General features: G+C 45.7%; 1 protein-coding gene across 2 annotated transcripts in view; it reads left to right on the forward strand.

Annotated features, from left to right (window-relative positions):
• The window catches only part of glra1 (glycine receptor, alpha 1), a gene marked incomplete at both ends in the record, with an annotated part of 228698 nt that overhangs the window by 54178 nt on the left and 149524 nt on the right, over window positions 1-24996 (forward strand). For both annotated transcript variants that reach the window (XM_083651477.1, XM_083651478.1), the window contains one exon: window positions 12782-12820. In XM_083651477.1, coding sequence (XP_083507603.1) covers window positions 12782-12820 — 39 coding nt within the window. The remainder of the gene's footprint in view (window positions 1-12781; window positions 12821-24996) is intronic.

The raw sequence follows: 24996 nt of genomic DNA on the forward strand, positions 1-24996 counted from the left end.
GGCCGATGTGAAGGCTGTCAGGTCGATGGGGGAGGGGCCGATGTGAAGGATGTCAGGTCGACGGGGGAGGGGCCGATGTGAAGGCTGTCAGGTCGACGGGGGAGGGGCCTATGTGACGGATGTCAGGTCGACGGGGGAGGGGCCTATGTGAAGGATGTCAGGTCGACGGGGGAGGGGCCGATGTGAAGGATGTCAGGTCGACGGGGGAGGGGCCGATGTGAAGGCTGTCAGGTCGACGGGGGAGGGGCCGATGTGAAGGCTGTCAGGTAAACGGAGCGGCGTAGCGTGAGCTCCCCACTCGCTCATTCATGCGGTTTCTCTTTTTTCTCTGCTGTCCGCTGCCTGCTAACAAAGCCACTGCATTAATCACAGCAGGAAATAAACAGCTTGACAGCCCTGCTCCTTAGAAACGCTGTACTCGCACAGCAGGGGAGGAGCTCAGTCAGGGGAGGAGCTCAGTCAGGGGGCCAAGGCAAAACGGAGGGTTGCATTAGCGCAGCAGGTCTCAAACGTCCTCATGTCACAAATCCTCAAACAGACGTACAGTAAGGCCTCAACTCTGGGGCTGGGTATCGTTTAAAACATGACGATACCAGTACCTTAAGGTGATACCGATACAATACCTCATTCAATCCCTTTTTCATACTTTTGAATGTTTCCGTGGCATCTCGGCATGCTGAACTGACAACTTCGTCACATATACCGTGCTCGACTTCACACCCACAGACTGTATAGAGCTGCTGCGGTAGTGGGCCAATCACACGCCACGTTCAATCGAAGAACACTCGCGGTGATTGGCTGCGAGCAAAACCATACAAATAGTTTTTTTTTTAATCTAGATCTGTGTACAAAAAGGATTGAATGTAGGTATTGTTTCAATGCTACTTGGTACTTGGTTATTTTGGTCGATACCTTAAAGGTATCGAGTACCGATATCCAGCCCTACTAAGTCATCTCATCAGTGCTAGGGCCAATAGGGGAAGAGGGTGGTTGTTGTTGGTTTAGTATTGAATTGTAGAAATGTCAATACTGTAAAATAATGTGAGAGTGAAACCTCTGATCACAATAATCCTTCTGACATCTTCTCTAATTGGGTTAATTTCTATTAAAATGAAATATAGTAAAATTCAACTGGGGACCCCCTGGACCCCCCTCAAGGACGGCCGGGGGTCCCTGGGTCCCAGTATGAGTGCCACTGCATTAGTGGGAAGAAAAACAAAAGTCTAAATAATAATAATAATAATAATGACATAATAATTAATAAATGATGGAATGTTATGGAAGTGGAATGGGAAGTGAACGCTGAATGCCATGTTAGAAAAATGTTCTAGAACACGGATTGTGTCCGAACTGTGGAATTCTAGAACTTTTTTTTTTTTGCAATGTTTGGAATGTTAGAAGTTAAGATGTTACCAATAATGCCCAAAAGTGTTGCTGCTGCTGCTGCTACTAATAATAACTCATCATGGAATGCTGGTAGAAATGGGAGGAGAACGCGGAATGCCACGTCACGCGTGTCCTAGAACACAGAATGACGGGGAAATAACCGTGTCTCCGGAATGTCTGGAATGTTAGAAGTTAAGAATGTTGTAAGGCCCAAGCGGAATGCGCCCGGAATGCTGGAATGTTAACACTATAATGTTATACTGTAGTCCAACACTGTGGCAGCTGACACACACACACACACACACACACCTACACACACACTCCTACACATACACACACACACACACACACACACCTCATCAAATTATCACGAGCCCTGCTACTTTTGTGCAGCAACAGTGGGTGGATGGGTGAGGGGGGGTGTGTGAGGGGGGTGGGGGTTGGGGGGGTGTAAACAGGGAAGGCAAGAGATGAGATTTGCCTGAAGCTACGAATGTGCCAGCATGAGAAGAACTTACACTGATCATGAACGGGATCATGACTCGCTCACTGAGCTTCCCATTCATTCAGCAGGTCTCTCCATCGAGAGAGAGAGAGAGAGAGAGAGAGAGAGAGAGAGAGAGAGAGAGAGAGAGAGAGAGAGAGAGAGAGAGAGAGAGAGAGAGAGAGAGAGAGAGAGAGAGAGAGAGAGAGAGAGAGAGAGAGAGAGAGAGAGAAATGCTCCTGACACATTCAGGACAAGCCCGTTTACGATGGACGAGCTCATCCCGTCCCGTCGTTCCTCCCTTCCTTCCAGAGCCATTGAGAGAAAGAGCTGGCCCCGCCTCCACTCGCTTTAGCCGGCCAATTAGCTTACAGCAATGGTGGCTCATGGACACACTCGGTAGTTCCAAACAGCTGCAGGCTAGCAGCTGCCTGGCCATAGAGAAGCAGTGTTTCCGCTGCTTTTTAGTATTAATTTTGCGACGCACCTTTTCGAATCGAGTTAGCGATACAGATGTTGCTCATCTCGTCGCACAGTTGCTGCTGCAGCGGTAAAAGTGGGAGGGGCTTTTGCTGTTTAAAAGCGTTCTTTGTTCTTAGCAAAAGCCCCCTGGCGTGGTGGCAGCAGCAGCTGCGTGGATATACATCAGAAACATCTGGATGTTTTACAGCGTTTCAGTTTAATTCCACTTAGTTTCCTTGCCTTCCTCCCTTCATTCCGACCACTTTGTTTTGTAATCGGTGGCTTCTCAAACGCTTGCTTGCGCTTCCTTCACAACGGCCAGAGGTGAGATCGTCAGAGTTGTTGTTGTCGCCCCACACCTCCTTCCCTCTGTCCTCGCGCCTCCTCTGCCTTGTTTAGCGATGCCACTGATATGTGAAACAAACCAGGCATCCAGGCAGAAGCGCCACCAAAGAACTTACATTGATAAGAAGAACCGAAGGCTAACGGGTTGTTCCATCGCAACATCGTGTGCACAGCAAATCCGCCATTTTGGCCTGAAGGAGACTGCCTCTGATTGGCTGCCATTGTCCCATTGGCGCAAGGAGGCTTTTTCTCTTCCCCCAGGCCCAAAATGTGCTGCCGCGCTGTTGTAAAAGGAAAGCACCAGAGGTTTGTCCCTTAATACTCTTTGAGGCCGCGCTCACAGAACCAGAACCCCAAGAATTGCTAGTTCCTCAACAGCGACACGTAGAGGAGAAGAACGGCAAAACAGAAAGAGAGAGAGAGAGAGAGTATTAATTAATACACAGGACAAGATGTTACTATCCCTTGTGCCAAAATCCAAGGAAAAACACATTTAGAAGCCCAATCCAGAATAAAACAAGCTAACAGGCTAACAAACTAATAAACAAGACACAAATCACCAGTTACCTACCCTAGCCAACAGCAGTATGAAGCATGTCATTGGGGTTTTCAAGTGGGCACCTTCCTTCACCGACGTTTCGTTAAGTTAGGCCCACGACACCTCAAGAAGGCTTAACGGTGTAATCCAGCGTCCTGGAAACACCCCCCTCCATGCTACCACCGCACAACTGCATATTACCTCACTATCTAAGCCTAGCTATCCAGGTCGATTCGGTATGACATTCCTGACTACACCACCACTGTCAATGATTCAGCCCTGTTGTTGTAAAAGGAAAGCACCAGAGGTTTGTCCCTTAATACTCTTTGAGGCCGCGCTCACAGAACCAGAACCCCAAGAATTGCTAGTTCCTCAACAGCGACACGTAGAGGAGAAGAACGGCAAAACAGAAAGAGAGAGAGAGAGAGAGAGAGAGAGAGAGAGAGATAGAGCCTGTGAGAAAACGGTGCATTCATGTGCGTGTTCTCTTCCACCCAAGAGTGTGACTCCTCGTGTGCTTATCTGTGTTAATTTGTGTGTATGTGTGTGCGCGTGTGTGTGTGTGTGTGCCCGGGTGTGTGTGTATGTGCGTGCCTGATGAATGGCGCAGGCGACAGCTGCGACTCCCTCCTCTCTCTCCGCCATAACCTTGTCCTCCTTCATCACTCACGCTGAGCGGCGGCGAGCAGCGAGGACGGCTTCTGCTTTTAAGCTCCGGCAAAACGGGCGGCTAGCGAGTCGGCTATCTGCCGCCGACACTACTTAACCCCCCCGCTCCCCCCGCTCCCCCCCGCCCCCTCCCTTCCCCCTCGCCCCACAATCCCCTCTGGAAAACGCCGTCCGCGTTTGCCGAGCCGGGCTCAAATCTGCCGTGCGTTAGCCGGGCGAGGCTTCAGGGCCGAGGCGTCCAGGTCAAACAGCCACACAAAATCACTGCTGTAGCTATAGAGTGCCAAGGTCACGCCCTCTTCCAGGTTCCACATGGGACCCAAGAGATTTCATTCCCATTCATTTTTTCCGTAATAGACATTTGGTAAAAACCTTAAAACAATAGTTTTATTTTGTCAAACCAAGCGATTCAGCGATCTTCAGAATCAGGAGAGACCATAGAACGTTTCACTCAAAAAGAGGGGAAAAAGGCGTTCTATGTCTGGTCTCCTGATTCATAGCTCAATCGCTTGGTTTGACCAAGTCAAAGGCTTTTTCTAAGGCTTTTTCAAAACGTCTATGGAGAAGTGAATGACGGATGAAATACCTTAGGTAGGATGCGGAACCCGGGAAGAGGCAGTGACTTTGGCACTCTACAGTTTGTGTTTGTTTTTTGCTTCTCCGGATACAACCCTGTCAGTTCACACTGTTCACCCACGGTCTGTTTGACAAAGCCTCTCTCCTCCCACATCCCAGTAATGATCAGTGTAAGAACCCTCTGTTGAGAATCCACCATGATGTCACTTTGCTTCTGAGCTGAATGACGCCCTCTTTCAACTTACGACCAAGTGGACATGTGTAAATATACAGAGAACGGCAGTATATTTACATGTTTGGCTTCCTCCTTCCCTACTCTTTGATCGCTGTCTTCTGTCTGTCTCTGCAACTGTAGTACTTGTTACTATACGATGCTATACCATACAATGCTATAATATACTATACTATACCAGACCTGTGTAGTACCTTCTATGTGCTATGCTCGCCCCTCTTTCTCTGCATCTCCTTGTTGGATGTGTTGAGGTGGGACTGTAGTTAGTGGGTTGGATGTGCATTCGGTGTTATATCAGCACTTAATTGGATTAATGGGCATAAGGTAATGAGCATGGGAGGGGGGATGAGGGAGGGGGAGGCTGTGGGGAGAGAGGGAGGGGAGGGGGAGGCTGTAGGGAGAGAGGGAGAGAGGGGGGATGAGGGAGGGGGAGGCTGTGGGGAGAGAGGGGGGATGAGGGAGGGGGAGGCTGTGGGGAGAGAGGGGGGATGAGGGAGGGGGAGGCTGTGGGGAGAGAGGGGGGATGAGGGAGGGGGAGGCTGTGGGGAGAGAGGGAGGGGAGGGGGAGGCTGTGGGGAGAGAGGGAGGGGAGGGGGAGGCTGTGGGGAGAGAGGGGGAATGAGGGAGGGGGAGGCTGTGGGGAGAGAGGGAGGCGAGGGGGGAGGCTGTGGGGATGATGACATCATCAAGTGCTCGAGTAACATCACTGATGATGTCATAGATATGATAGAAAGCTGGTTGAAAATTAGCAATGTAGCCTTTTAATAGATATGCGTAATTCAATTCTTCATCGTCAAAAAGAACATTTCAGGTCTCCATAACATAATTCCAGCACAAATGGTCACTTTTGCCATTCATGTGTATGGGCTTTCTCATTACTGTGAAAACACATCTCCTCTAAGGAGGACAATAAAGTATGAATCTGAATCTGAATCTGAATTACAGATATCTACAATTCAGTTGCAGATATCGTGTGAGTTATGACTATGTTGTGATTCCCGTTCAAGATCTTTAATCCCCCTCAATTCAAGATATCTACATTGTCCTATTTAGAAGTCTTAAATCAAGTTTTAACTATATAGTCAGAATGAGTTACCTTACCATTATATCTGAAATGTTGTTTTTGACTAGGAAGAATGACGTATATAGGTATATTGAATGAAAATTCCGACCTCGTTGAGATCTGTAATGTTAATTCCAGATCGTCGCACTGCACTGTGAAATGTGCAAACGGCTTGCCTTAGTTTGGGCAAGTGCTAACCAACTGGAGCGATTTGCTGACTACAGGAAATCCCAATGTAGCGCAGATGGCAAAAGTTGCAACCCAGAGAGACGTGTTTTCCAGCGGCGGTAGTGCAGGAATACTGATGCTAACACAGGTCCCCGCGGGCCTCTCTCTATGGCTTGTATACTGTATCTCTCACCAGCAGACATGAATAAGCAGCCCTGGGCTACATACTGTAATCTCCGCCCCCTCCTTTCTATCCTACTACAACTACTTTCTAAATCGACAGAGATGCTACATAGCAACCGAGATCTCCGGCTGAGCGAGGGGACATCCCGGGCACCCAGGGGACGCTCTCTCGCAGCTCTTTTAGCATTCTGGGTAATGGTCTCTCTCTCTCTCCCTTCCCGGCCGGAGCATTCGGACGGGGACTGTATATGTTATATTGCGCCGAGTGCGGAATTTTAATGTTGTCGCAGAGGTGACTCTCTCCCCTGAGTTATGACAAAAATATTGATCGCGCTTCAACATCTCGCGGGGAGGCAGAACGGCAAGGGCAACAGAGTGGAATATTGAATAGGCTACCAGGGCACTCAAGACAGACAGAGAGAGAGAGACTGACGGGGGGAGGGAGGGAGGGAGCCGACCAATGAGAATAAAGCAGGATGTTCCATTGACAGACATGCAGACTGATGGTGCAGCCAGTAATAGGGGGTTAGGGATATAGGGATATAATAGGGATGAAACGGCTCATCTACAGTGCGGCACAGACCGATAAAGCAAAGTAAAGGTAAGGCAAACAATATAATTTATACAGCACAATTCATACACGAGGCAAATCCATTGTACTTCACATGAAACACGGAAAGAAGGATATCATTTGCTGAGTAAAATGACATTAAAGCGATCATCTCTTAAGATTTCAGTTTTGCTCTCTTGGGTGACACCTATGGCGATGAGTGGTAATTGCAGGTGAGATCCAAACACTGTTGCATAGTGTGACATTAGTCAGTTTGTTGGGCCCTAGTGGCCACCCGTAATGCTAGCAGAGAGCTAGCCACCCGTAATGCTAGCAGAGAGCAGAACAGGGTCTTGAGTAAGGAAGCCACCCGTAATGCAGAGAGCAGAACATGGTCTTGAGTAAGGAAACCACCCGTAATGCTAGCAGAGAGCAGAACAGGGTCTTGAGTAAGGAAGCCACCCGTAATGCTAGCAGAGAGCAGAACAGGGTCTTGAGTAAGGAAGCCACCCGTAATGCTAGCAGAGAGCAGAAAGGGTCTTGAGTAAGGAAGCCACCCGTAATGCTAGCAGAGAGCAGAAAAGGGTCTTGAGTAAGGAAGCCACCCGTAATGCTAGCAGAGAGCAGAAAAGGGTCTTGAGTAAGGAAACCACCCGTAATGCTAGCAGAGAGCAGAAAGGGGTCTTGAGTAAGGAAGCCACCCGTAATGCTAGCAGAGAGCAGAAAAGGGTCTGGAGTAAGGAAGCCACCCGTAATGCTAGCAGAGAGCAGAAAAGGGTCTTGAGTAAGGAAGCCACCCGTAATGCTAGCAGAGAGCAGAAAAGGGTCTTGAGTAAGGAAGCCACCCGTAATGCTAGCAGAGAGCAGAAAAGGGTCTTGAGTAAGGAAGCCACCCGTAATGCTAGCAGAGAGCAGAAAAGGGTCTTGAGTAAGGAAGCCACCCGTAATGCTAGCAGAGAGCATAAAGGGGTCTGGAGTAAGGAAACCACCCGTAATGCTAGCAGAGAGCAGAAAAGGGTCTGGAGTAAGGAAGCCACCCGTAATGCTAGCAGAGAGCAGAAAAGGGTCTGGAGTAAGGAAGCCACCCGTAATGCTAGCAGAGAGCAGAAAAGGGTCTGGAGTAAGGAAGCCACCCGTAATGCTAGCAGAGAGCAGAAAAGGGTCTGGAGTAAGGAAGCCACCCGTAATGCTAGCAGAGAGCAGAAAAGGGTCTGGAGTAAGGAAGCCACCCGTAATGCTAGCAGAGAGCAGAAAAGGGTCTGGAGTAAGGAAGCCACCCGTAATGCTAGCAGAGAGCAGAAAAGGGTCTGGAGTAAGGAAGCCACCCGTAATGCTAGCAGAGAGCAGAAAAGGGTCTTGAGTAAGGAAACCACCCGTAATGCTAGCAGAGAGCAGAAAAGGGTCTTGAGTAAGGAAGCCACCCGTAATGCTAGCAGAGAGCAGAAAGGGGTCTTGAGTAAGGAAACCACCCGTAATGCTAGCAGAGAGCAGAAAAGGGTCTGGAGTAAGGAAGCCACCCGTAATGCTAGCGGAGAGCAGAAAAGGGTCTGGAGTAAGGAAGCCACCCGTAATGCTAGCAGAGAGCAGAAAAGGGTCTGGAGTAAGGAAGCCACCCGTAATGCTAGCAGAGAGCAGAAAGGGGTCTTGAGTAAGGAAGCCACCCGTAATGCTAGCAGAGAGCAGAAAAGGGTCTGGAGTAAGGAAGCCACCCGTAATGCTAGCAGAGAGCAGAAAAGGGTCTGGAGTAAGGAAGCCACCCGTAATGCTAGCAGAGAGCAGAAAAGGGTCTGGAGTAAGGAAGCCACCCGTAATGCTAGCAGAGAGCAGAAAAGGGTCTGGAGTAAGGAAGCCACCCGTAATGCTAGCAGAGAGCAGAAAAGGGTCTGGAGTAAGGAAGCCACCCGTAATGCTAGCAGAGAGCAGAAAAGGGTCTTGAGTAAGGAAGCCACCCGTAATGCTAGCAGAGAGCAGAAAAGGGTCTTGAGTAAGGAAGCCACCCGTAATGCTAGCAGAGAGCAGAAAGGGGTCTGGAGTAAGGAAACCACCCGTAATGCTAGCAGAGAGCAGAAAAGGGTCTGGAGTAAGGAAACCACCCGTAATGCTAGCAGAGAGCAGAAAAAGGTCTGGAGTAAGGAAGCCACCCGTAATGCTAGCAGAGAGCAGAAAAGGGTCTTGAGTAAGGAAGCCACCCGTAATGCTAGCAGAGAGCAGAAAAGGGTCTTGAGTAAGGAAGCCACCCGTAATGCTAACAGAGAGCAGAAAAGGGTCTGGAGTAAGGAAGCCACCCGTAATGCTAGCAGAGAGCAGAAAAGGGTCTTGAGTAAGGAAGCCACCCGTAATGCTAGCAGAGAGCAGAAAAGGGTCTTGAGTAAGGAAGCCACCCGTAATGCTAGCAGAGAGCAGAAAAGGGTCTTGAGTAAGGAAACCACCCGTAATGCTAGCAGAGAGCAGAAAAGGGTCTTGAGTAAGGAAACCATCAGCCCCACACACGTCACTGTTGCTTCCTCTTGATCCACACTAATGAAAGAGTGCACAGTCTCTTTGTAGCTCAAGGCGACATGAAGTTAAAACGGCACGTGGGAGAGCGGTTGATGTCTCCATTCCTCTGTGTTCCTCTCTCTCTCTCTCTCTCTCTGTCTCTCTCTCTCTCTCTCTCTGTCTCTCTCTCTGTCTCTCTCTCTCGTTCTCAGTCCGCTGGTGCTTGGCTAATATGTTGGTAAGGAGAAGAGGACTTGAGAAAAGGCCATTCACTCCGCAGTGTGGATTCACATGGCATCCCTAATTAGCAGACTTGAGGAGAAGGTTGAGGCGCGGCGTATCAGTCTAAACGGGGTGAGGTTGAGGTTGACGAATAATTGTTTACCGCTGTGACATAATGACTTGGGCGAGGCGCTGGTGTTCTCCGCCTCCACGTGGCAGACGAGGCTAATCGCCGGCTTTTGGGAAGCGATGCGTGCCGGCGGCGTCACGCCCGGGAGGAAAACACACCCAGTAGCTTTTTACACAATAAACAATCCAAATATCCTCAACACAAAGTAGGGCTGGGCGAGATGGACAAAATCTAATCTTACAATATCTTTGACCAAATACCTCATTGCTTCAGTATTGTAGGGATGACTATTGGTGATTTCACAATTACACAATGCAATTTCTGATCAATAATCATCTGTAATGTAGATATGATGACTAAGTGGGTAAAGCCAAATAATTGAACAGCTACCTGTAGAACTGTCTGGTAAGTTCAGAAAATGACATCGCTTTACTGTAATGCAGCCTTTAAAACCAGGAAAAGACAACACTTTGTCATGTTTATTTCAAATATGTATGTAAACAAAACAGAGACAATATACGGGGCCTTCAAAATTACACGTTAACAAGTCGATTGAAATAGTATTATGAAATAAAGATGAAGGGGTAAGAAATATAGACATATTCGAAAAGGAGTGAGAAGAAGTATAACTTATTAACTCCCACCCCTTTTCCACAATACTACATTATTATATATATGCTTGTATAACAAAACATACTATAGAAATATACACATATATATGTACACACACACACATACACATACATACACACACACATATATACACAAAACACTAGTCATATATACACTATAATAATACATAGCAATTATGTATATATATGACAATAATTGTTGTCATATATACACTATACGCATATATCATATCATCCAATACATAGTATACAATAACACAACTATATAGTTATACATTTTTAAATGTAATTACTCATACATACATACAGTCAGACAGACATACATACGTACATACATACATACTTGCATACATACATAAAACATGTAATTACTGAAAATCTAACACCACCACCACCATGTGAAAATCAGTGTAACAATTCTTATGCCACATCACGAGTTTACCATGATCCAAAATCTAAGACGACATCTCGTCTCATATCGGGGGGTTTGCTCTAATTCCGATAGATATATCGCCCAGCCCGAACACAAAGGCCAGGGAGGCTCTGGTGTCTGTCTTTGCCATCGCTCGTACTGCAAAGCCAGGAGAATTGATTGTGCACAGCGCTAGTGATTAGCTCTCGTTATGAGATCTCCTGCTGGCAGCAAAGCAAAGCCCAAAAAACCAAAAGCCTCACTGCAGGATCAGGTGCTGAGATGTTCCACACAGCGAGCCTGGTCCTCCCCCGCGGGCGGGCAGGGCTAAGCTCAGGCTTAGCCCTGCCCGCCAACACGGAGCCTGCCGTGAACCAGCCGAGAGGAGCGAGGAAAAATGTCCTTTCATGGCTCCAGGCAGATTATAGAGTTTAAGTCACCTGTCTACAACAGTTCATGGTCACGACGAATCCTTTCCATCTATCTTAAGAGTGATTTCCCTTTCTTCCGCCCTGACAATGACAGATTAGCATATCGCTCGCAGACTGGCGCTCGGCGCGCTCGCCATCCCTCACAATGAAAGTTGTCAAGTACAGGAAAGCAGGCAGGCGCCCGTTTTACCCCTTTCACTGCGGCTCAAAGGCAAAATAGGACATCTATCAACACGCCCGAGCTTCAAAAGGCAACAGACACGTGAACTCTATATATATAGTGGGGAGGATGCTTTATAGACTTTGTACACACTTGAAAGTAATCAATCATTTTTTGATGAAAATCAATGTGTGGGTACAGTAGTGCTATTTCCAGATGAGGATTCATTGTGAGCACGTGAGTTTGTTTTAAGAGACACACCGTTCCCTTCTTACGGGCTCTTTAACCGTATGTTTGAAGGTCGACTTGATCTATACACAAACACACAGACCCGTTTTAAATGTAAGGGTATTCGGTCGATGGATTCTAGAAGGTGTAATTTGTCCAAAATCCATGGGACTCGGAGGTATTTAGTCAGGTGAATAGCTTTTATAGATTCGTGCGGATTTGATATCTGCTGTAGAGGACACAGTAAAACCTCTGTCCTGACTATTGGCTAACTTCTTAGATGAATCCAATTGGTCTGATGGTGACGGTGATAGCAACTTCTGGAAAAGACAATGATTTTCCTAGAATGACTATAGGGGGGGAATAAAAGGCCTTGTCACTGTGAAACAATGACTTGCCCAAATCCTTCACATTAGCAAGTCGGCATTTTTCAACTATAAATCAGCCCTCTCTGCCGACTGAAACGTTCATTTCTGTGCAAGACGGAAATTATGCGGCCCATTTGAAAGAGGGAAGAATTTACATTTTCGGAGAAATCTTTTTCATTTCCGCCAAACGACTTCCAATTATGCCCATTTGACGGCGGCGGTGGAAGCGTTTCATTTGAGGACATTGGAAAGTGTTTGTTCATGGCTTCTCCAAAGTGTTTGTTCATGGCTTCGGGGGGCGGTTGAAGAAGACGTCGCTGTGAGGCCCCGTTTGAAAAAAGAGGGAGAGGGGAATCCATTCTGAGAACTTTCATCACTTAGACTTCTAGAATATATTATACACAATACACACCACCGACCTGTTGCCCCGACAACAACACAACACAACACAAGGATGTGTAGCATTTCCTCCAAAGGCCAAATGTGGCCAAGTGACCTGGAAGCCAGTTTGACATGTAGTCTTTGCATTCTCCCCACCCTGCTCTCTCTCTCTCTCTCTCTCTCTCTCTCTCTCTCTCTCTCTCTCTCTCTATCTGGCGTCCTGCATCTCCTTTAGTGCATTGTGTGCCTATATAACCTTCGGCTCCTATGAGAGAACTGCATTGCACCCCCTCCTCCTCCTCCCCTCCTCTTCCTCCTCTTCCTCCTCTCAGTGCATCGCCTCCCCTCCTCTGCTACAGTATGGCAGTAAGACTGTTCCGCCACAACCTCGTGCATCCCCCTCCCGATCCTCCCTTTGCTATTTGCCTTTTATAGTATGTTGGCGTCTCCCCCCTACTCCCTTCCTAAGTCTCCCCCCACTGCCACACGCTCACCCCCCGCTGAGTGTTGGCAGCAGTGCGACACCTTGGAGAATAACCGAGCCTTGCTGTCTTGTTTTCCGCTATACCTTGATATTTCCAAAGCGGTTGTTTTTGCCCTAACGAGGAGAAACAACGCTGTTAGTTTGGTGACCTGTTGTCAGAACCTGTGCTGTGTTTAATTCTGATCTTTTTTTGTATTAGACCCACACGGCTCCAAAACGGAAGCTACTCACAAGAAAGGTACTTTTCTTTCCCCCCCCCCTTTTCTTTTTTCCCCCCTCTTTTTGTTTTTCTCTTCTTCCTTTCTTCCCTGACCATCATGGGTTTGGTGGTGGTCTTCCCTGACCATCATGGGTTTGGTGGTGGTCTTCCCTGACCATCATGGGTTTGGTGGTTGGTTGTGTCGCTCCTGCAACGACGAGGCATTTCCCAAAGTGTCGGCAAATATTCATGGGAATATTCGGGAAATGTGTTTTTTTTTGGGGGGGGAAGTTCAAATGAGGACAAATCCATCCACAGTGCTGAATTTTGACGCGTGCTTTGCCAACCCGTCACCTGCAGGTGATGTCAGTCATAACGGTCTGAAAATTCATTTGGTGGAAATCACACTGCGGCACATCTGGCGTCCAGAGCAATTAAGAAAATACAACATTAGTCCAGCATCAGCGATATTTGCAGCTTTTACTTCCCACATTGTGTTGACACAGACATTTTTCTCTCTTAATGCCGTGCATAATTGTTCCATTAGCGGCAAAAAAAAAAAAAAAAGTGCTCCGTAAGACAACTGTTAATTTCTCCAGAAACAACAGAGCTATCAAGGCTCTGACAGCGGGCGCGGGCGTGCCTGATCTCCTACCATAAAGCTGTCAGTTCTGGCAGAACAAGGGCTTTTTTTTGAGTGGGTAATGCTTTCTGTCTCCCTCAAGAAAGCTCATTCAAAGGAGGAACTCTTTTGACCTCGGCGTGTCTGAAACCTCACCTCACTTCCAGAAGACCAGGCTCAAAGAACACGTTTAGACCCCATTGTGACTGCGCTGTCATTTTTATTGTACATATTCTACTGTAGTTACATTGTAGGCTACATACTGTATGAGACAGGGCAACTAACTGCTATTGCATGTATTGTATAGTACCATAGTATATTAATCAAGTATAGTGTAATATTGCATACTACTGTATAAAACAGTATAACTTATTTTTGTATAGTTGTATAATAGCCTACAGTTGTAGTCATACTGTATACAGTATAATATGATTTAGGTTAATATAATGTTGTGTAGCGAAGCATGTAAGCGTGTAGTGTGGTTTAATACAAAGTCTAGCGCATTATAGCAGAGTACAGTATAGTTTAATACAGTACAGTATAACATGAATATCATGACTTGAACAGAAGGTTTGTTTTTGTTGTGGTGGCCATCTTGATGCCTGGACGCAGCACACAGTTAGCTGTTTTGTTTTTGTTGTGGTGGCCATCTTGATGCCTGGACGCAGCGCACAGTTAGCTGTTTTGTTTTTGTTGTGGTGGCCATCTTGATGCCTGGACGCAGCACACAGTTAGCTGTTTTGTTTTTGTTGTGGTGGCCATCTTGATGCCTGGACGCAGCACACAGTTAGCTGTTTTGTTTTTGTTGTGGTGGCCATCTTGATGCCTGGACGCAGCACACAGTTAGCTGTTTTGTTTTTGTTGTGGTGGCCATCTTGATGCCTGGACGCAGCGCACAGTTAGCTGTTTTGTTTTTGTTGTGGTGGCCATCTTGATGCCTGGACGCAGCACACAGTTAGCTGTTTTGTTTTTGTTGTGGTGGCCATCTTGATGCCTGGACGCAGCGCACAGTTAGCTGTTTTGTTTTTGTTGTGGTGGCCATCTTGATGCCTGGACGCAGCGCACAGTTAGCTGTTTTGTTTTTGTTGTGGTGGCCATCTTGATGCCTGGACGCAGCACACAGTTAGCCGTTTTGTTTTTGTTGTGGTGGCCATCTTGATGCTCGGACGCAGCACACAGTTAGCTGTTTTGTTTTTGTTGTGGTGGCCATCTTGATGCTCGGACGCAGCACACAGCTGTTTTGTTTTTGTTGTGGTGGCCATCTTGATGCCTGGACGCAGCACACAGTTAGCTGTTTTGTTTTTGTTGTGGTGGCCATCTTGATGCCTGGACGCAGCACACAGCTGTTTTGTTTTTGTTGTGGTGGCCATCTTGATGCCTGGACGCAGCACACAGTTAGCTGTTTTGTTTTTGTTGTGGTGGCCATCTTGATGCCTGGACGCAGCACACAGTTAGCTGTTTTGTTTTTGTTGTGGTGGCCATCTTGATGCCTGGACGCAGCACACAGTTAGCTGTTTTGTTTTTGTTGTGGTGGCCATCTTGATGCCTGGACGCAGCACACAGTTAGCTGTTTTGTTTTTGTTGTGGTGGCCATCTTGATGCCTGGACGCAGCACACAGTTAGCTGTTTTGTTTTTGTTGTGGTGGCCATCTTGATGCCTGGACGCAGCACACAGTTAGCTGTTTTGTTTTTGTTGTGGTGGCCATCTTTATGCCCGGACGCAGCACACAGTTAGCTGTTTTGTTTTTGTTGTGGTGGCCATCTTGATGCCTGGACGCAGCACACAGTTAGCTGTTTTGTTTATGTTGTGGTGGCCATCTTGATGCCTGGACGCAGCACACAGTTAGCTGTTTTGTTTTTGTTGTGGTGGCCATCTTGATGCCTGGACGCAGCACACAGTTAGCTGTTTTGTTTTTGTTGTGGTGGCCATCTTGATGCCTGGACGCAGCACACAGTTAGCTGTTTTGTTTTTGTTGTGGTGGCCATCTTTATGCCCGGACGCAGCGCACAGTTAGCTGTTTTGTTTTTGTTGTGGTGGCCATCTTGATGCCTAGACGCAGCACACAGTTAGCTGTTTTGTTTTTGTTGTGGTGGCCATCTTGATGCCTGGACGCAGCACACAGTTAGCTGTTTCTAAAATGTACAGCAAGTGAATGGGAGGGCTGTTCAAAAGCATGCCCTCTTTGCACTCTTTTCATACTCTAGCTAGAACACTCCATTCAAACTTGAAACGGCTCACCAGCTTTACTACTTTATTACTCTTATTCAGCTTTTTGCTACCTTTTGTACTTTTTGAGGAATCACAGTTGAAGTTTTATACTTTTTTCAACCTTTATAATGGGAGCTTTTGGAGCCAAACTAGCGAGCAGTGATGTCATAATTCACTCTAGCTGACTGTACAGGCTGTGCTTTGTACTAAATTCACACATTTTTAAAACTGCGACAGTTCACACAACTTTAACACTACATATATATATATATATATATTATACATCAAGCCCTTCAGCTACTACTACAAAATATAATGTCTAGTTTTTGAGATATTGCCGTTTGTTTGACACTATAGTGTCCCACTCTATTTCCTATAGACCCTTTTCACGGGGGCCATTTTGTGTCGAAAAGGCGGGGTAAACACAGGTGCGAGCAAAACACTAATGAGGGTTTCCAACTTCCATGAGTGCAAGTTGGAAACCCTCATTAGTGTTTTGCTTGCACCTGTGTTTACCCTGCCTTTTTGACACAAAATAGCCCCCCTGAAATGGGGTCTATTGCCCAGCAATAGACCCGATATAGACCCGATAGCAATAGACAAGACATTAGTGAAGACGTTATCAAATTGGGCATCAAGATGACAGCCACAACGAAAGGTTTTGCACGATGCAAGTCATGAATAGTAGAATGTGTTAGTTTAGCATCATTGAGTGTGGTGTATTTTAGTGTCATGTACGACAGTATATTATACTTTTTATATTATATTATTATTATAGTATATAGTAGTAGGCCTAGTAGTGTAGTATAGTATATACTTATACAGTAGTATAATAAATTATAGTATAGTAGCTTATACGGCTTGGACGGCACAGTGGCTCAGTGGTTAGTGCTGTTGCCTCACAGCAAGAAGGTCCCGGGTTTGAACCCCGGTCCGTCCCAGGTCCTTTCTGTGTGGAGTTTGCATGTTCTCCCCGTGTTTGTGTGGGTTTTCTCCGGGTGCTCCGGTTTCCTCCCACCATCAAAGACATGTATATTAGGGTTAATACTCCTGTCAGGGCCCCTGACCAAGGCACTGGCAAAATAACTGGAGTTGGTCCCCGGGCGCTGCACTGCGGCTGCCCATAAATGCAGAGGATGAATTTCCCCATGGGGATAAATAAAGGATAGTATAGTATATAGCTTAGTGTAGTATAGTAGTAGTAGTAGTGTAGTATATTACAGTATGGTACAGTAGAGTGCGGTGCATCATGCCATAGGAAACCCCCTCTCCATATGTGTGTCTGTGTTAATTGGCTCGTTAGCTTAACATGCTAACGCTCGCCAGCACAACAAGCCCGTACACATCCATCCCTGCTGTGCCTGATAAGCTGGGCTCAGAGCTAGAGGTCCATTCAATAGAAGTGACTCCGGGTCCGGGTCGCTTTCTGGTGATAGACGGTCTATTTGGGTCCAGGCACAAATTTCTCAGGTCTGTTCGGGTCCGGCTACATCATTTTGGACCTGTGAAGACCTCTACTCAGAGCAGAAGACTTCCAATATGGCCACACGAGGGAGTGTTACTACTGAAAGCCTTCTTCATCTGACACACACACACACACACACACACACACACACACACACACACACCAACAGAGCGGATGGCTCGCTGCAGATTAAGGCTGATTGATGTATCTTCTTCTGATCTAGTCTCTCTGTGAAGCACAAGCAGAGGTTTTCTACCCTTTTGGCTGATCTACATTCAATATCCTCTCTTGGCCCTTATTGTCCTGTCATGAGGACTATTGACAGTGTGGGACACGCTAGCTCTTTAGCGTGCAGATCAGTGGCTGTGATGTGGACTTTAGAGCAGTATATAGACTCTCTGATCTGCTGAGCCGCACAGCAGCTTCAAACAGCTCCGGTGTGAATGTCAGCAACAGCACGGGGGCAGAGAAGAGAGAGCAGAGCAGAGGAGGAGAGAGAGAGGAGAGAGTTGAGGAGAGGAGATGGGAGGAGGGCAGGAGAGAGGAGGGGAGAGCAGAGGAGATGGGGAGAGGAGAGAGGAGGAGAGGGGAGAGCAGAGGAGATGGGGAGGGGAGAGAGGAGGAGAGCAGAGGTGAGGGGGGAGAGGAGGAGAGAAGAAGAGGGGGGGGGAGGAGGAGAGGGGAGAAGAAGAGGGGGGGAGAGGAGGAGAGAGGAGAAGAAGAGGGGGAGAGGAGGAGAGAGGTAGGGTTAGAAAGGGAATAGCAATGAAAGGAGAGGAAATGAGAGGAAAGGAAAGAGGAAAAAGGGAAAGGCAGAGTAGCACAGGGATGACACATTTGAGAAAAGACAAAGGGCAGAGCAGAGGACAGTAGGGATGGAATCTCCATCACTGAGGCGATGTGATACATCTGGATGCATTGAGATTCCATACATTCAAAATACATACGTATATGAAGCAACTACCGACACGATATGATTCAGCTCTATTTTGATGCAGTGCGATTTACCTTGTTTTGATTCAACACAATGCAATTCAGTACGATACGATGTGACTCCTACGCTATGCAAAAGAATGATGCTATGCTATAGACCCTTTTTATGTTTGTAAACATCGATTACGTGTTTTGTGGGCGGAGCCGAACTGGTTGCAGAAAGTGACAGCTAGCGGTTCAGCTGTCATAGAAGGAAGATCCGGATGCTCCTCCACGTATTTTAAAGCTTTGCCAGCAACAGACAGGTTACCTGACACAAATAAACTAACTCTTTCAATGGGGTGAGGTTTCCTGCCCCGTACTCACTGTCAGGATGGGTGCAGGATCCAACTACATGGTCAAAGTTGCAGTGCCGGACATCGTCATATTCCTAGTGGGAAAGTCCAGCATCTATACGGCACAACACGTCTTTTTCCTGTATCGCTCTGTTTAGGCTTCACTTGCTTCCTCAGAGTTTTGGATACCGCGATGCGTGCACAACTAACCCTGTGACGTCCACTCTAAATGGGTCTATTCAATATGGTGCAAAAGTTTGATTTTATTTCACAAATGAACTAAGATAGTACCATTTTAACTCGACATGTTTAGCTAGTACTGCAACTTAGTAAGTATCTCATTTATGGGGTTTCTTTAAAGGACTCTACTAATATAAATGATTTTGGAAAGATGCAAAGTTGTTAGAAACGATGCAGTGCCCAAAGTGTATCCCATCATGCACTTTGTTTTACGTGGTGCAGCACATCCTGAGCTCAGTGAATCTGCCCGTCCTACAGGACAGCAAAGACAAGAACAGAAAGGAAATGACACCAAAGGAAAGGGAAGGACAATGGAGAACAAGAAAAAGAAAGAAAGACAGACAGAGGAGCAAAGGCAGGAAATGAAATGAGGACGGGAGGAGACGAGAGGACAACAAAGACAAGCTGAGAATAGAAAGGACAGGACAGGAAAGGCAGAACAAAGGACAAGAAGGCAACAAAAGGGAATGAAAGAAAGCAGAATGGAAGAAAAGACCGAGGAACACAGCAGATGTGTGACGGGGAGAGAAAGCGTCCAATCACGATGCGTGATGGAGAGGAGAGGAGAGGAGAGGTGAGGAGAGGAGAGGAGAGGTGAGGTGAGGAGAGGAGAGGAGAGGTGAGGTGAGGTGAGGTGAGGAGAGAGAGCAGAGGACAAGGGGGAAGAGGAGGGGAGAGGAGAGAGAGCAGAGGATAAGGGGGAAGAGGAGGGGAGAGGAGAAGAGAGAAGAGGATTCAGATTCAGACAACTTTATTTATCCCAGAAGGGCAATTCAGTTTCACAGCCTACCCAACACCTTCAAAAGCTCACAGTGAGCTACAAACTTCAGACATGACAGGACGTAACGTAACAGCGTGACATAACATAAACAAACAAATCATGTCAGAGATAACAGATCAGCCTCATATAAACATGAACAAGAAATACAAAGTATACATATATTTCTATATGTAAAGACATGAGAACATGTATAAGAAATAAAATATATATATCTATATATGTATATAGGATATATAGGAGAGGACAGAGAGGGGACAGAAAGAGGAGATGAGAGGAGATGAAGGATAGTAGAGAAGAGGAGAGAGAGCAGAGGACAAGGGGGAAGAGGAGGGGAGAGGAGAGGACAGAGAGAGGAGAGGAAAGATAGTAGAGAAGAGGAGAGAGAGCAGAGGACAAGGGGGAAGAGGAGAGGACAGAGAGAGGAGAGGAAAGAGAGTAGAGAAGAGGAGAGAGAGCAGAGGACAAGGGAAGAGGAGAGGAGAGGACAGAGAGAGGAGAGGAAAGATAGTAGAGAAGAGGAGAGAGAGCAGAGGACAAGGGGGAAGAGGAGAGGACAGAGAGAGGAGAGGAAAGATAGTAGAGAAGAGGAGAGAGAGCAGAGGACAAGGGGGAAGAGGATGGGAGAGGACAGAGAGAGGAGAGGAAAGATAGTAGAGAAGAGGAGAGAGAGCAGAGGACAAGGGGGAAGAGGAGAGGACAGGACAGAGAGAGGAGAGGAAAGAGAGTAGAGGAGACAGGAGGAAAGCTAGGAATGAGGAGTGAGGGGGGCATCCCAGTTGCCAGAATAAAATGCTGGACATTTCTGCAGACCACAGGTACATTACATTGAATCTCAACATTTGTGAACAAAAAATATGTCGCATATCAACATTTCAACAAGTCCTCCAACCACAGGAACGTTTCCAACATAAGTTTGAAAACCTTATGCGAATAAAACAATGTGGGTTATTAGTGATGCAACTAAAACGACTTGGTTAAGGTTAGGGTGGTAAAATAACAAAAATGAGATCATCATTATTTAGATGGCCTCTAGAGGTCTCGTCTTTAACGTTACACATACAAGTTTAGTCCAAGTACAAGTACACGTTTTTCATGTATCTAGAAATGTTGATATTATGCAACATATTTTTGGTTCACAAACGTTGAGATTCAATGTAATGTATCAGAATAACACTTTGTTCATTTGATTCTGCCGTCTGGGCAGAGGGGGGGGGGGTTTCTCTTCCCGCCCACTCAGCAGAATCAGCGGGTCGGCGCCACGCAGCGACCTCGGCACGGTCGCCGTCGGCAGCGGTGCCTTCTGATTAGAGTTAGCGCTCTCCTTCTATTATGGGATGTTCAGCACATATTACACAGGGCTCGCCTCCTGCTGGCTTTATGCAGATTAATGCTAGGCCCGGGGCTATTTGCCTGCTAACACACTCGGGGGCTGGCAGCTATAGCTGCCGTGCCACAGCCTCTCCATCCAATCTGCCCGTGTAGATGAATGCTTATCGTCTCATACCTTCATATAATGTGATTGCACATCAGTGCTTTAGAGAGGTGACACTTTAATATGACCACTGCAGGCTGCTGCTGCAGCACATTGTGCTTTTTATTGAATTTATATCAAAAAAAGAAATCTCCCGCTGTGTCCATTCTGCTCTGAAGAAATCCTGCTCTTTTTTGATACATTATGTGAAGGGGAAATGTGCCCTATGGAGGAGATTCATGCTAAGTGTTGCGTGTTTTGAGGAGAAAGACTTTAAAACATGATTGTTTAGTGATCCTAAAGGTAACTCCAGTATGTAGGTTGGAGAAAAGTTGTATTACCGTAAATCCTCTAATAGTGGTCGGTATTCCAGGGTCCATGGTCCCATGGTCAATAGGGACAAATAAAGGCCGGCCTCCAATACAGGCTGGGTAAAAAAAAACGAAGGAACAAAAACTACGGTCAATACGGTAAACTCCTGGTGCCTGTTATGGTGCCTGTCATATGATGTTTGTATTAACTTACCGGTGCCACAAGATGGCAGTAGCTAAATTTGAATTACCATGTGACCTGTGGTGTTTGATTGTTATTGGCTGTGCTGTAAACTGGCCAGTCTGCCATTTGTTTTGTTTTTATGTGACATTGGGCACATTTAGAGTTGTGATGTTATATTTTGGTAATACCTGTGGTATTCCAGGTTAATCTAATCGTTATCACGATAACTTAACTGTGAAGTTAATTTATTTGATTTAATTAGCTTTACATTTTAAATGGAAAATGTTTGGTTTGTGCAATGTTTTGCAATAAAAGTCAGGAAAAGCAGGGATTTAGAGTTTAATTTTAAGAAATAAAGGCCTAGGCTCTAATATAAGCCTGCCTCCAACAAAGGCAACTCTGCGGCTCAGTAAATAAAAGCCCTCGCCAATATTAGATGATTTACGGTATATGTTTAAAGCAAAACATTCTTCCCTATAGATTTATGCCAAGAGCTCCCTTTCTTACAGAACAGCTTCATAATGTGATAGCACAGTGCTTTAGAAAGGTCATACTTTAGGCACAGAAAGTTTATCGCTATAGCACATTGCATCAACAAGGCCATTCAAAATGCTTTACATAAAACATTGAAAGTGTAATGATCAATTTATTTGAATGAAATAGACAAAGCGACAGGTACCTATGTTCAATATGTTTGCAAACAGGCAAGTTGTGCAAAGTAATGCAGTTTGTATGTCTTCTTCATAGGTGAGATCCACATGGACCAAATAGATGAGGGCTTCATCTTAGTTCAAACAGTAAGGGTAGTTCTTCCAGCATCCTTCAGGGTCACTTTCCCACATAGACATTGGTAACAGTAAGGTACAGAGGCCCGGGGAACCAGGAGATCATTGTCGAGTGCAAGGCCTTGACAGGGGAGGTTCATTAAGTTTGTGATATCTACAGTATGTGACTAAAGTAAGGCAGAATATTTATATGGTTACAGTCGCTTCCACAATAAGCATCGAGACAAAGTGGAAAAGAAAAATCATATCAAAGAACAAGCAAAATGCAATTCAAAGTGCCCTTCAAAGTAATTAAATAAAATACAGTAAAATATTTACAATTTAAAAACGGCAGAAGTACCGACTAGAGATACTAAAGATAAGACCTAAAAGTATAGATGCATTCAAATCAAGTGAAATAGAAAGATAAAAGCACACAACAAATATTCTCACGTTTAGATAATCATTCGTTTAGACTCCAACTGCATTGCTGTTTTCTTTTACCTTTTTCTTTCATTTAAACCCCCCCAAAAATCGAACGCTATGTAGATTTATGCTTCTGCCGTTTCTTTCCCAGAGAGCACCATGATAATATGATTGCATCATGCTTTATAGAGGTAACACTGGGAGTGTGGTTATCGCAGGTTGGAGCAAAATATGTTCTTTTTTATATACGTGGAAAGCATGTCCGCTGTAAATGTCTGCTTATCCGCGAGAACAGCTTTAAAATATCACCACACTGTTTTATAAAGGTAACACTGTATTGAGAAACTCCACTTTGATTGCTTGGATCAATTTGTGTTTTAACAATCCAGCTCTCTGTAGATTCATGCTGCTTTTTAAGTGCTGCTTAGAGAACAGCTTCCTAATGTGATTGCGCCCCCTGCAGGAATAACCACTGCAGATTACAGCACATTCTGTTTTTGTATTTAAAGCAACAACAAAAAAAGGCATGTTCTTATGCGTATGTCGGTGCTCTGTTTCATACATCGTCTTTCTATGCTCTTGCTTCTATGTAAGACAAGAGACAGTGTAGATTTCATTTAAATCCAAAATATACATAAGTACAGCTTTAGAAAATAGAGCATTTTATAAAGGAATTGCTAAAGTAGCCTATACTGCCCACTGTAGATTGGGAAAGATCATGTTTATTATGTTGATTTTATTTTTTTTATTTTTTTACCTGAAGAAGCGGCATGATAAAGGATGCAAGAATTTAATAGCAAAGCAAAAAAAAATGAAAATCAATGTAAGTCAAGTGCAGTGTTCCACTACATCTGCATAGTACTTTAATGTAAATTTTTAGTACGACAACCATATGGAAACATGCTTATTAAAGGCCAAATCGATTCGTCAGTAGATTTATGAGCAGCTTAGTCTCTATTTCCTCAGGTAATGTTACAATGTGGACTCAGTGCATTAAGCGGATGCAGCCTGGGAGCAGCAGCGTTCAGTGAATGCGTGCTGCGTATGTTCTCTCTGTGCTGCTGGCAGGACGCTTCATCAATATTAGCGAACATGCCGAGCGATAACCCGGAGAGCCCAGCCACTAATGAAACTTTACATCACTGAACGCAACTCTCTGCTGCACAGAATGCAGCTGCTCACACCCAAATGAGCTCTGTTAATTTCAATTCCAGCAGTGTCGTGTGTAAACTCAGCTCTACTGATCCTAGTCTGTGCGTGTGTGTTTAATGTGTTACATAGAGTTCACGCACATGTTTAAGCCATACGTGTATTAAGTATGTAGTAGGGTAATACGACCTTCATACCAACGACCAGGGTTGGACCAGGGTTACTTGTCCCATGTTCAAACCTTCTTTTGTCAATTCACACCACGTCAGTCAGCACGGGGTTAAACCCTGGTTATGACGGTTCAGGCCTGACCCAGGTCACGACCCTGGAGAGATGCTTAACGATGAGCATAGGGCCTATATGCTAATTAGAAAAGGCTATTAGCATAACAAATAGCAACCCGGGTGATGCCGTTCACACTGAATTGAACGCTGGACGCCAACACGGATGGCACAACCCTTTCATACCCAAATTCAGCCTGGGAATAACCCTGGTTGGACCCTTGGTGTGAAAGGGGTATAAATAACTAGTATTGACCTTGCATACTGTACGATTCAAATTACTTACCTTAATTACATTCTGAAACATAAATCTGTAAAACACATAAAATATACATAAAATCATACTAGTGATAGCCAGAAGTGACCATATTTGGACAAGAAGAGCAGAGCGTGGCCTGCTATTGGTCCACGATCAGCAAGCTTCACGATCGTCTGTTTTCCTCTAAATGGGACCATACCAAATGAACATGTATTGTATTGAAGAAGACTTGAAACTAGCGATTGAGATCATTACTCATTAGGAAAGTGTCATAACAATGGGGTCATTTACCATCCAATCAGACTTCTCTTTGCAGCCATAGACTATAAAGGGTTGAGTTATATAAAAATTCACCCCCCATACAGTTGTCATGAATGGCAAAATTAGCTATAGAGAGATTTTTTTCTTTCTTTTTTTTACCCAGGCTGTAAACGTGTTTATTTCTGCTGTAAAGTTGGGCATTTTAACATAGAGGTCGATGGGGACTGACTCACTTTTGGAGCCAACCTCAAGTGGCCATTCAAAGAACTGCTCTTTTTGGAACTTCTGCGTTGGCGTTCATTTTTCTGAATCTAAGGTTGGGGCTTGGTTGTAGGATAACGGGGTGGAGTGTGTTTGTTTTGTCGGTCAGTGACGTTAAGGGAGGAAGTGCGTGTGTGTGTTCAAGGGATGAGGTGAGTGTGTGTGTGTGTGTGTGTGTGTGTGTGTGTGTGTGTGTGTGTGTGTTGCAGTTGCACTAATCTCACTCTTCGCTATCTACCTCTCAAGATGATTAAAAGCACGGA

Source organism: Poromitra crassiceps (assembly GCF_964638095.1).
Source record: "Poromitra crassiceps genome assembly, chromosome: 15".
Taxonomy (NCBI): Eukaryota; Metazoa; Chordata; class Actinopteri; order Beryciformes; family Melamphaidae; genus Poromitra; species Poromitra crassiceps.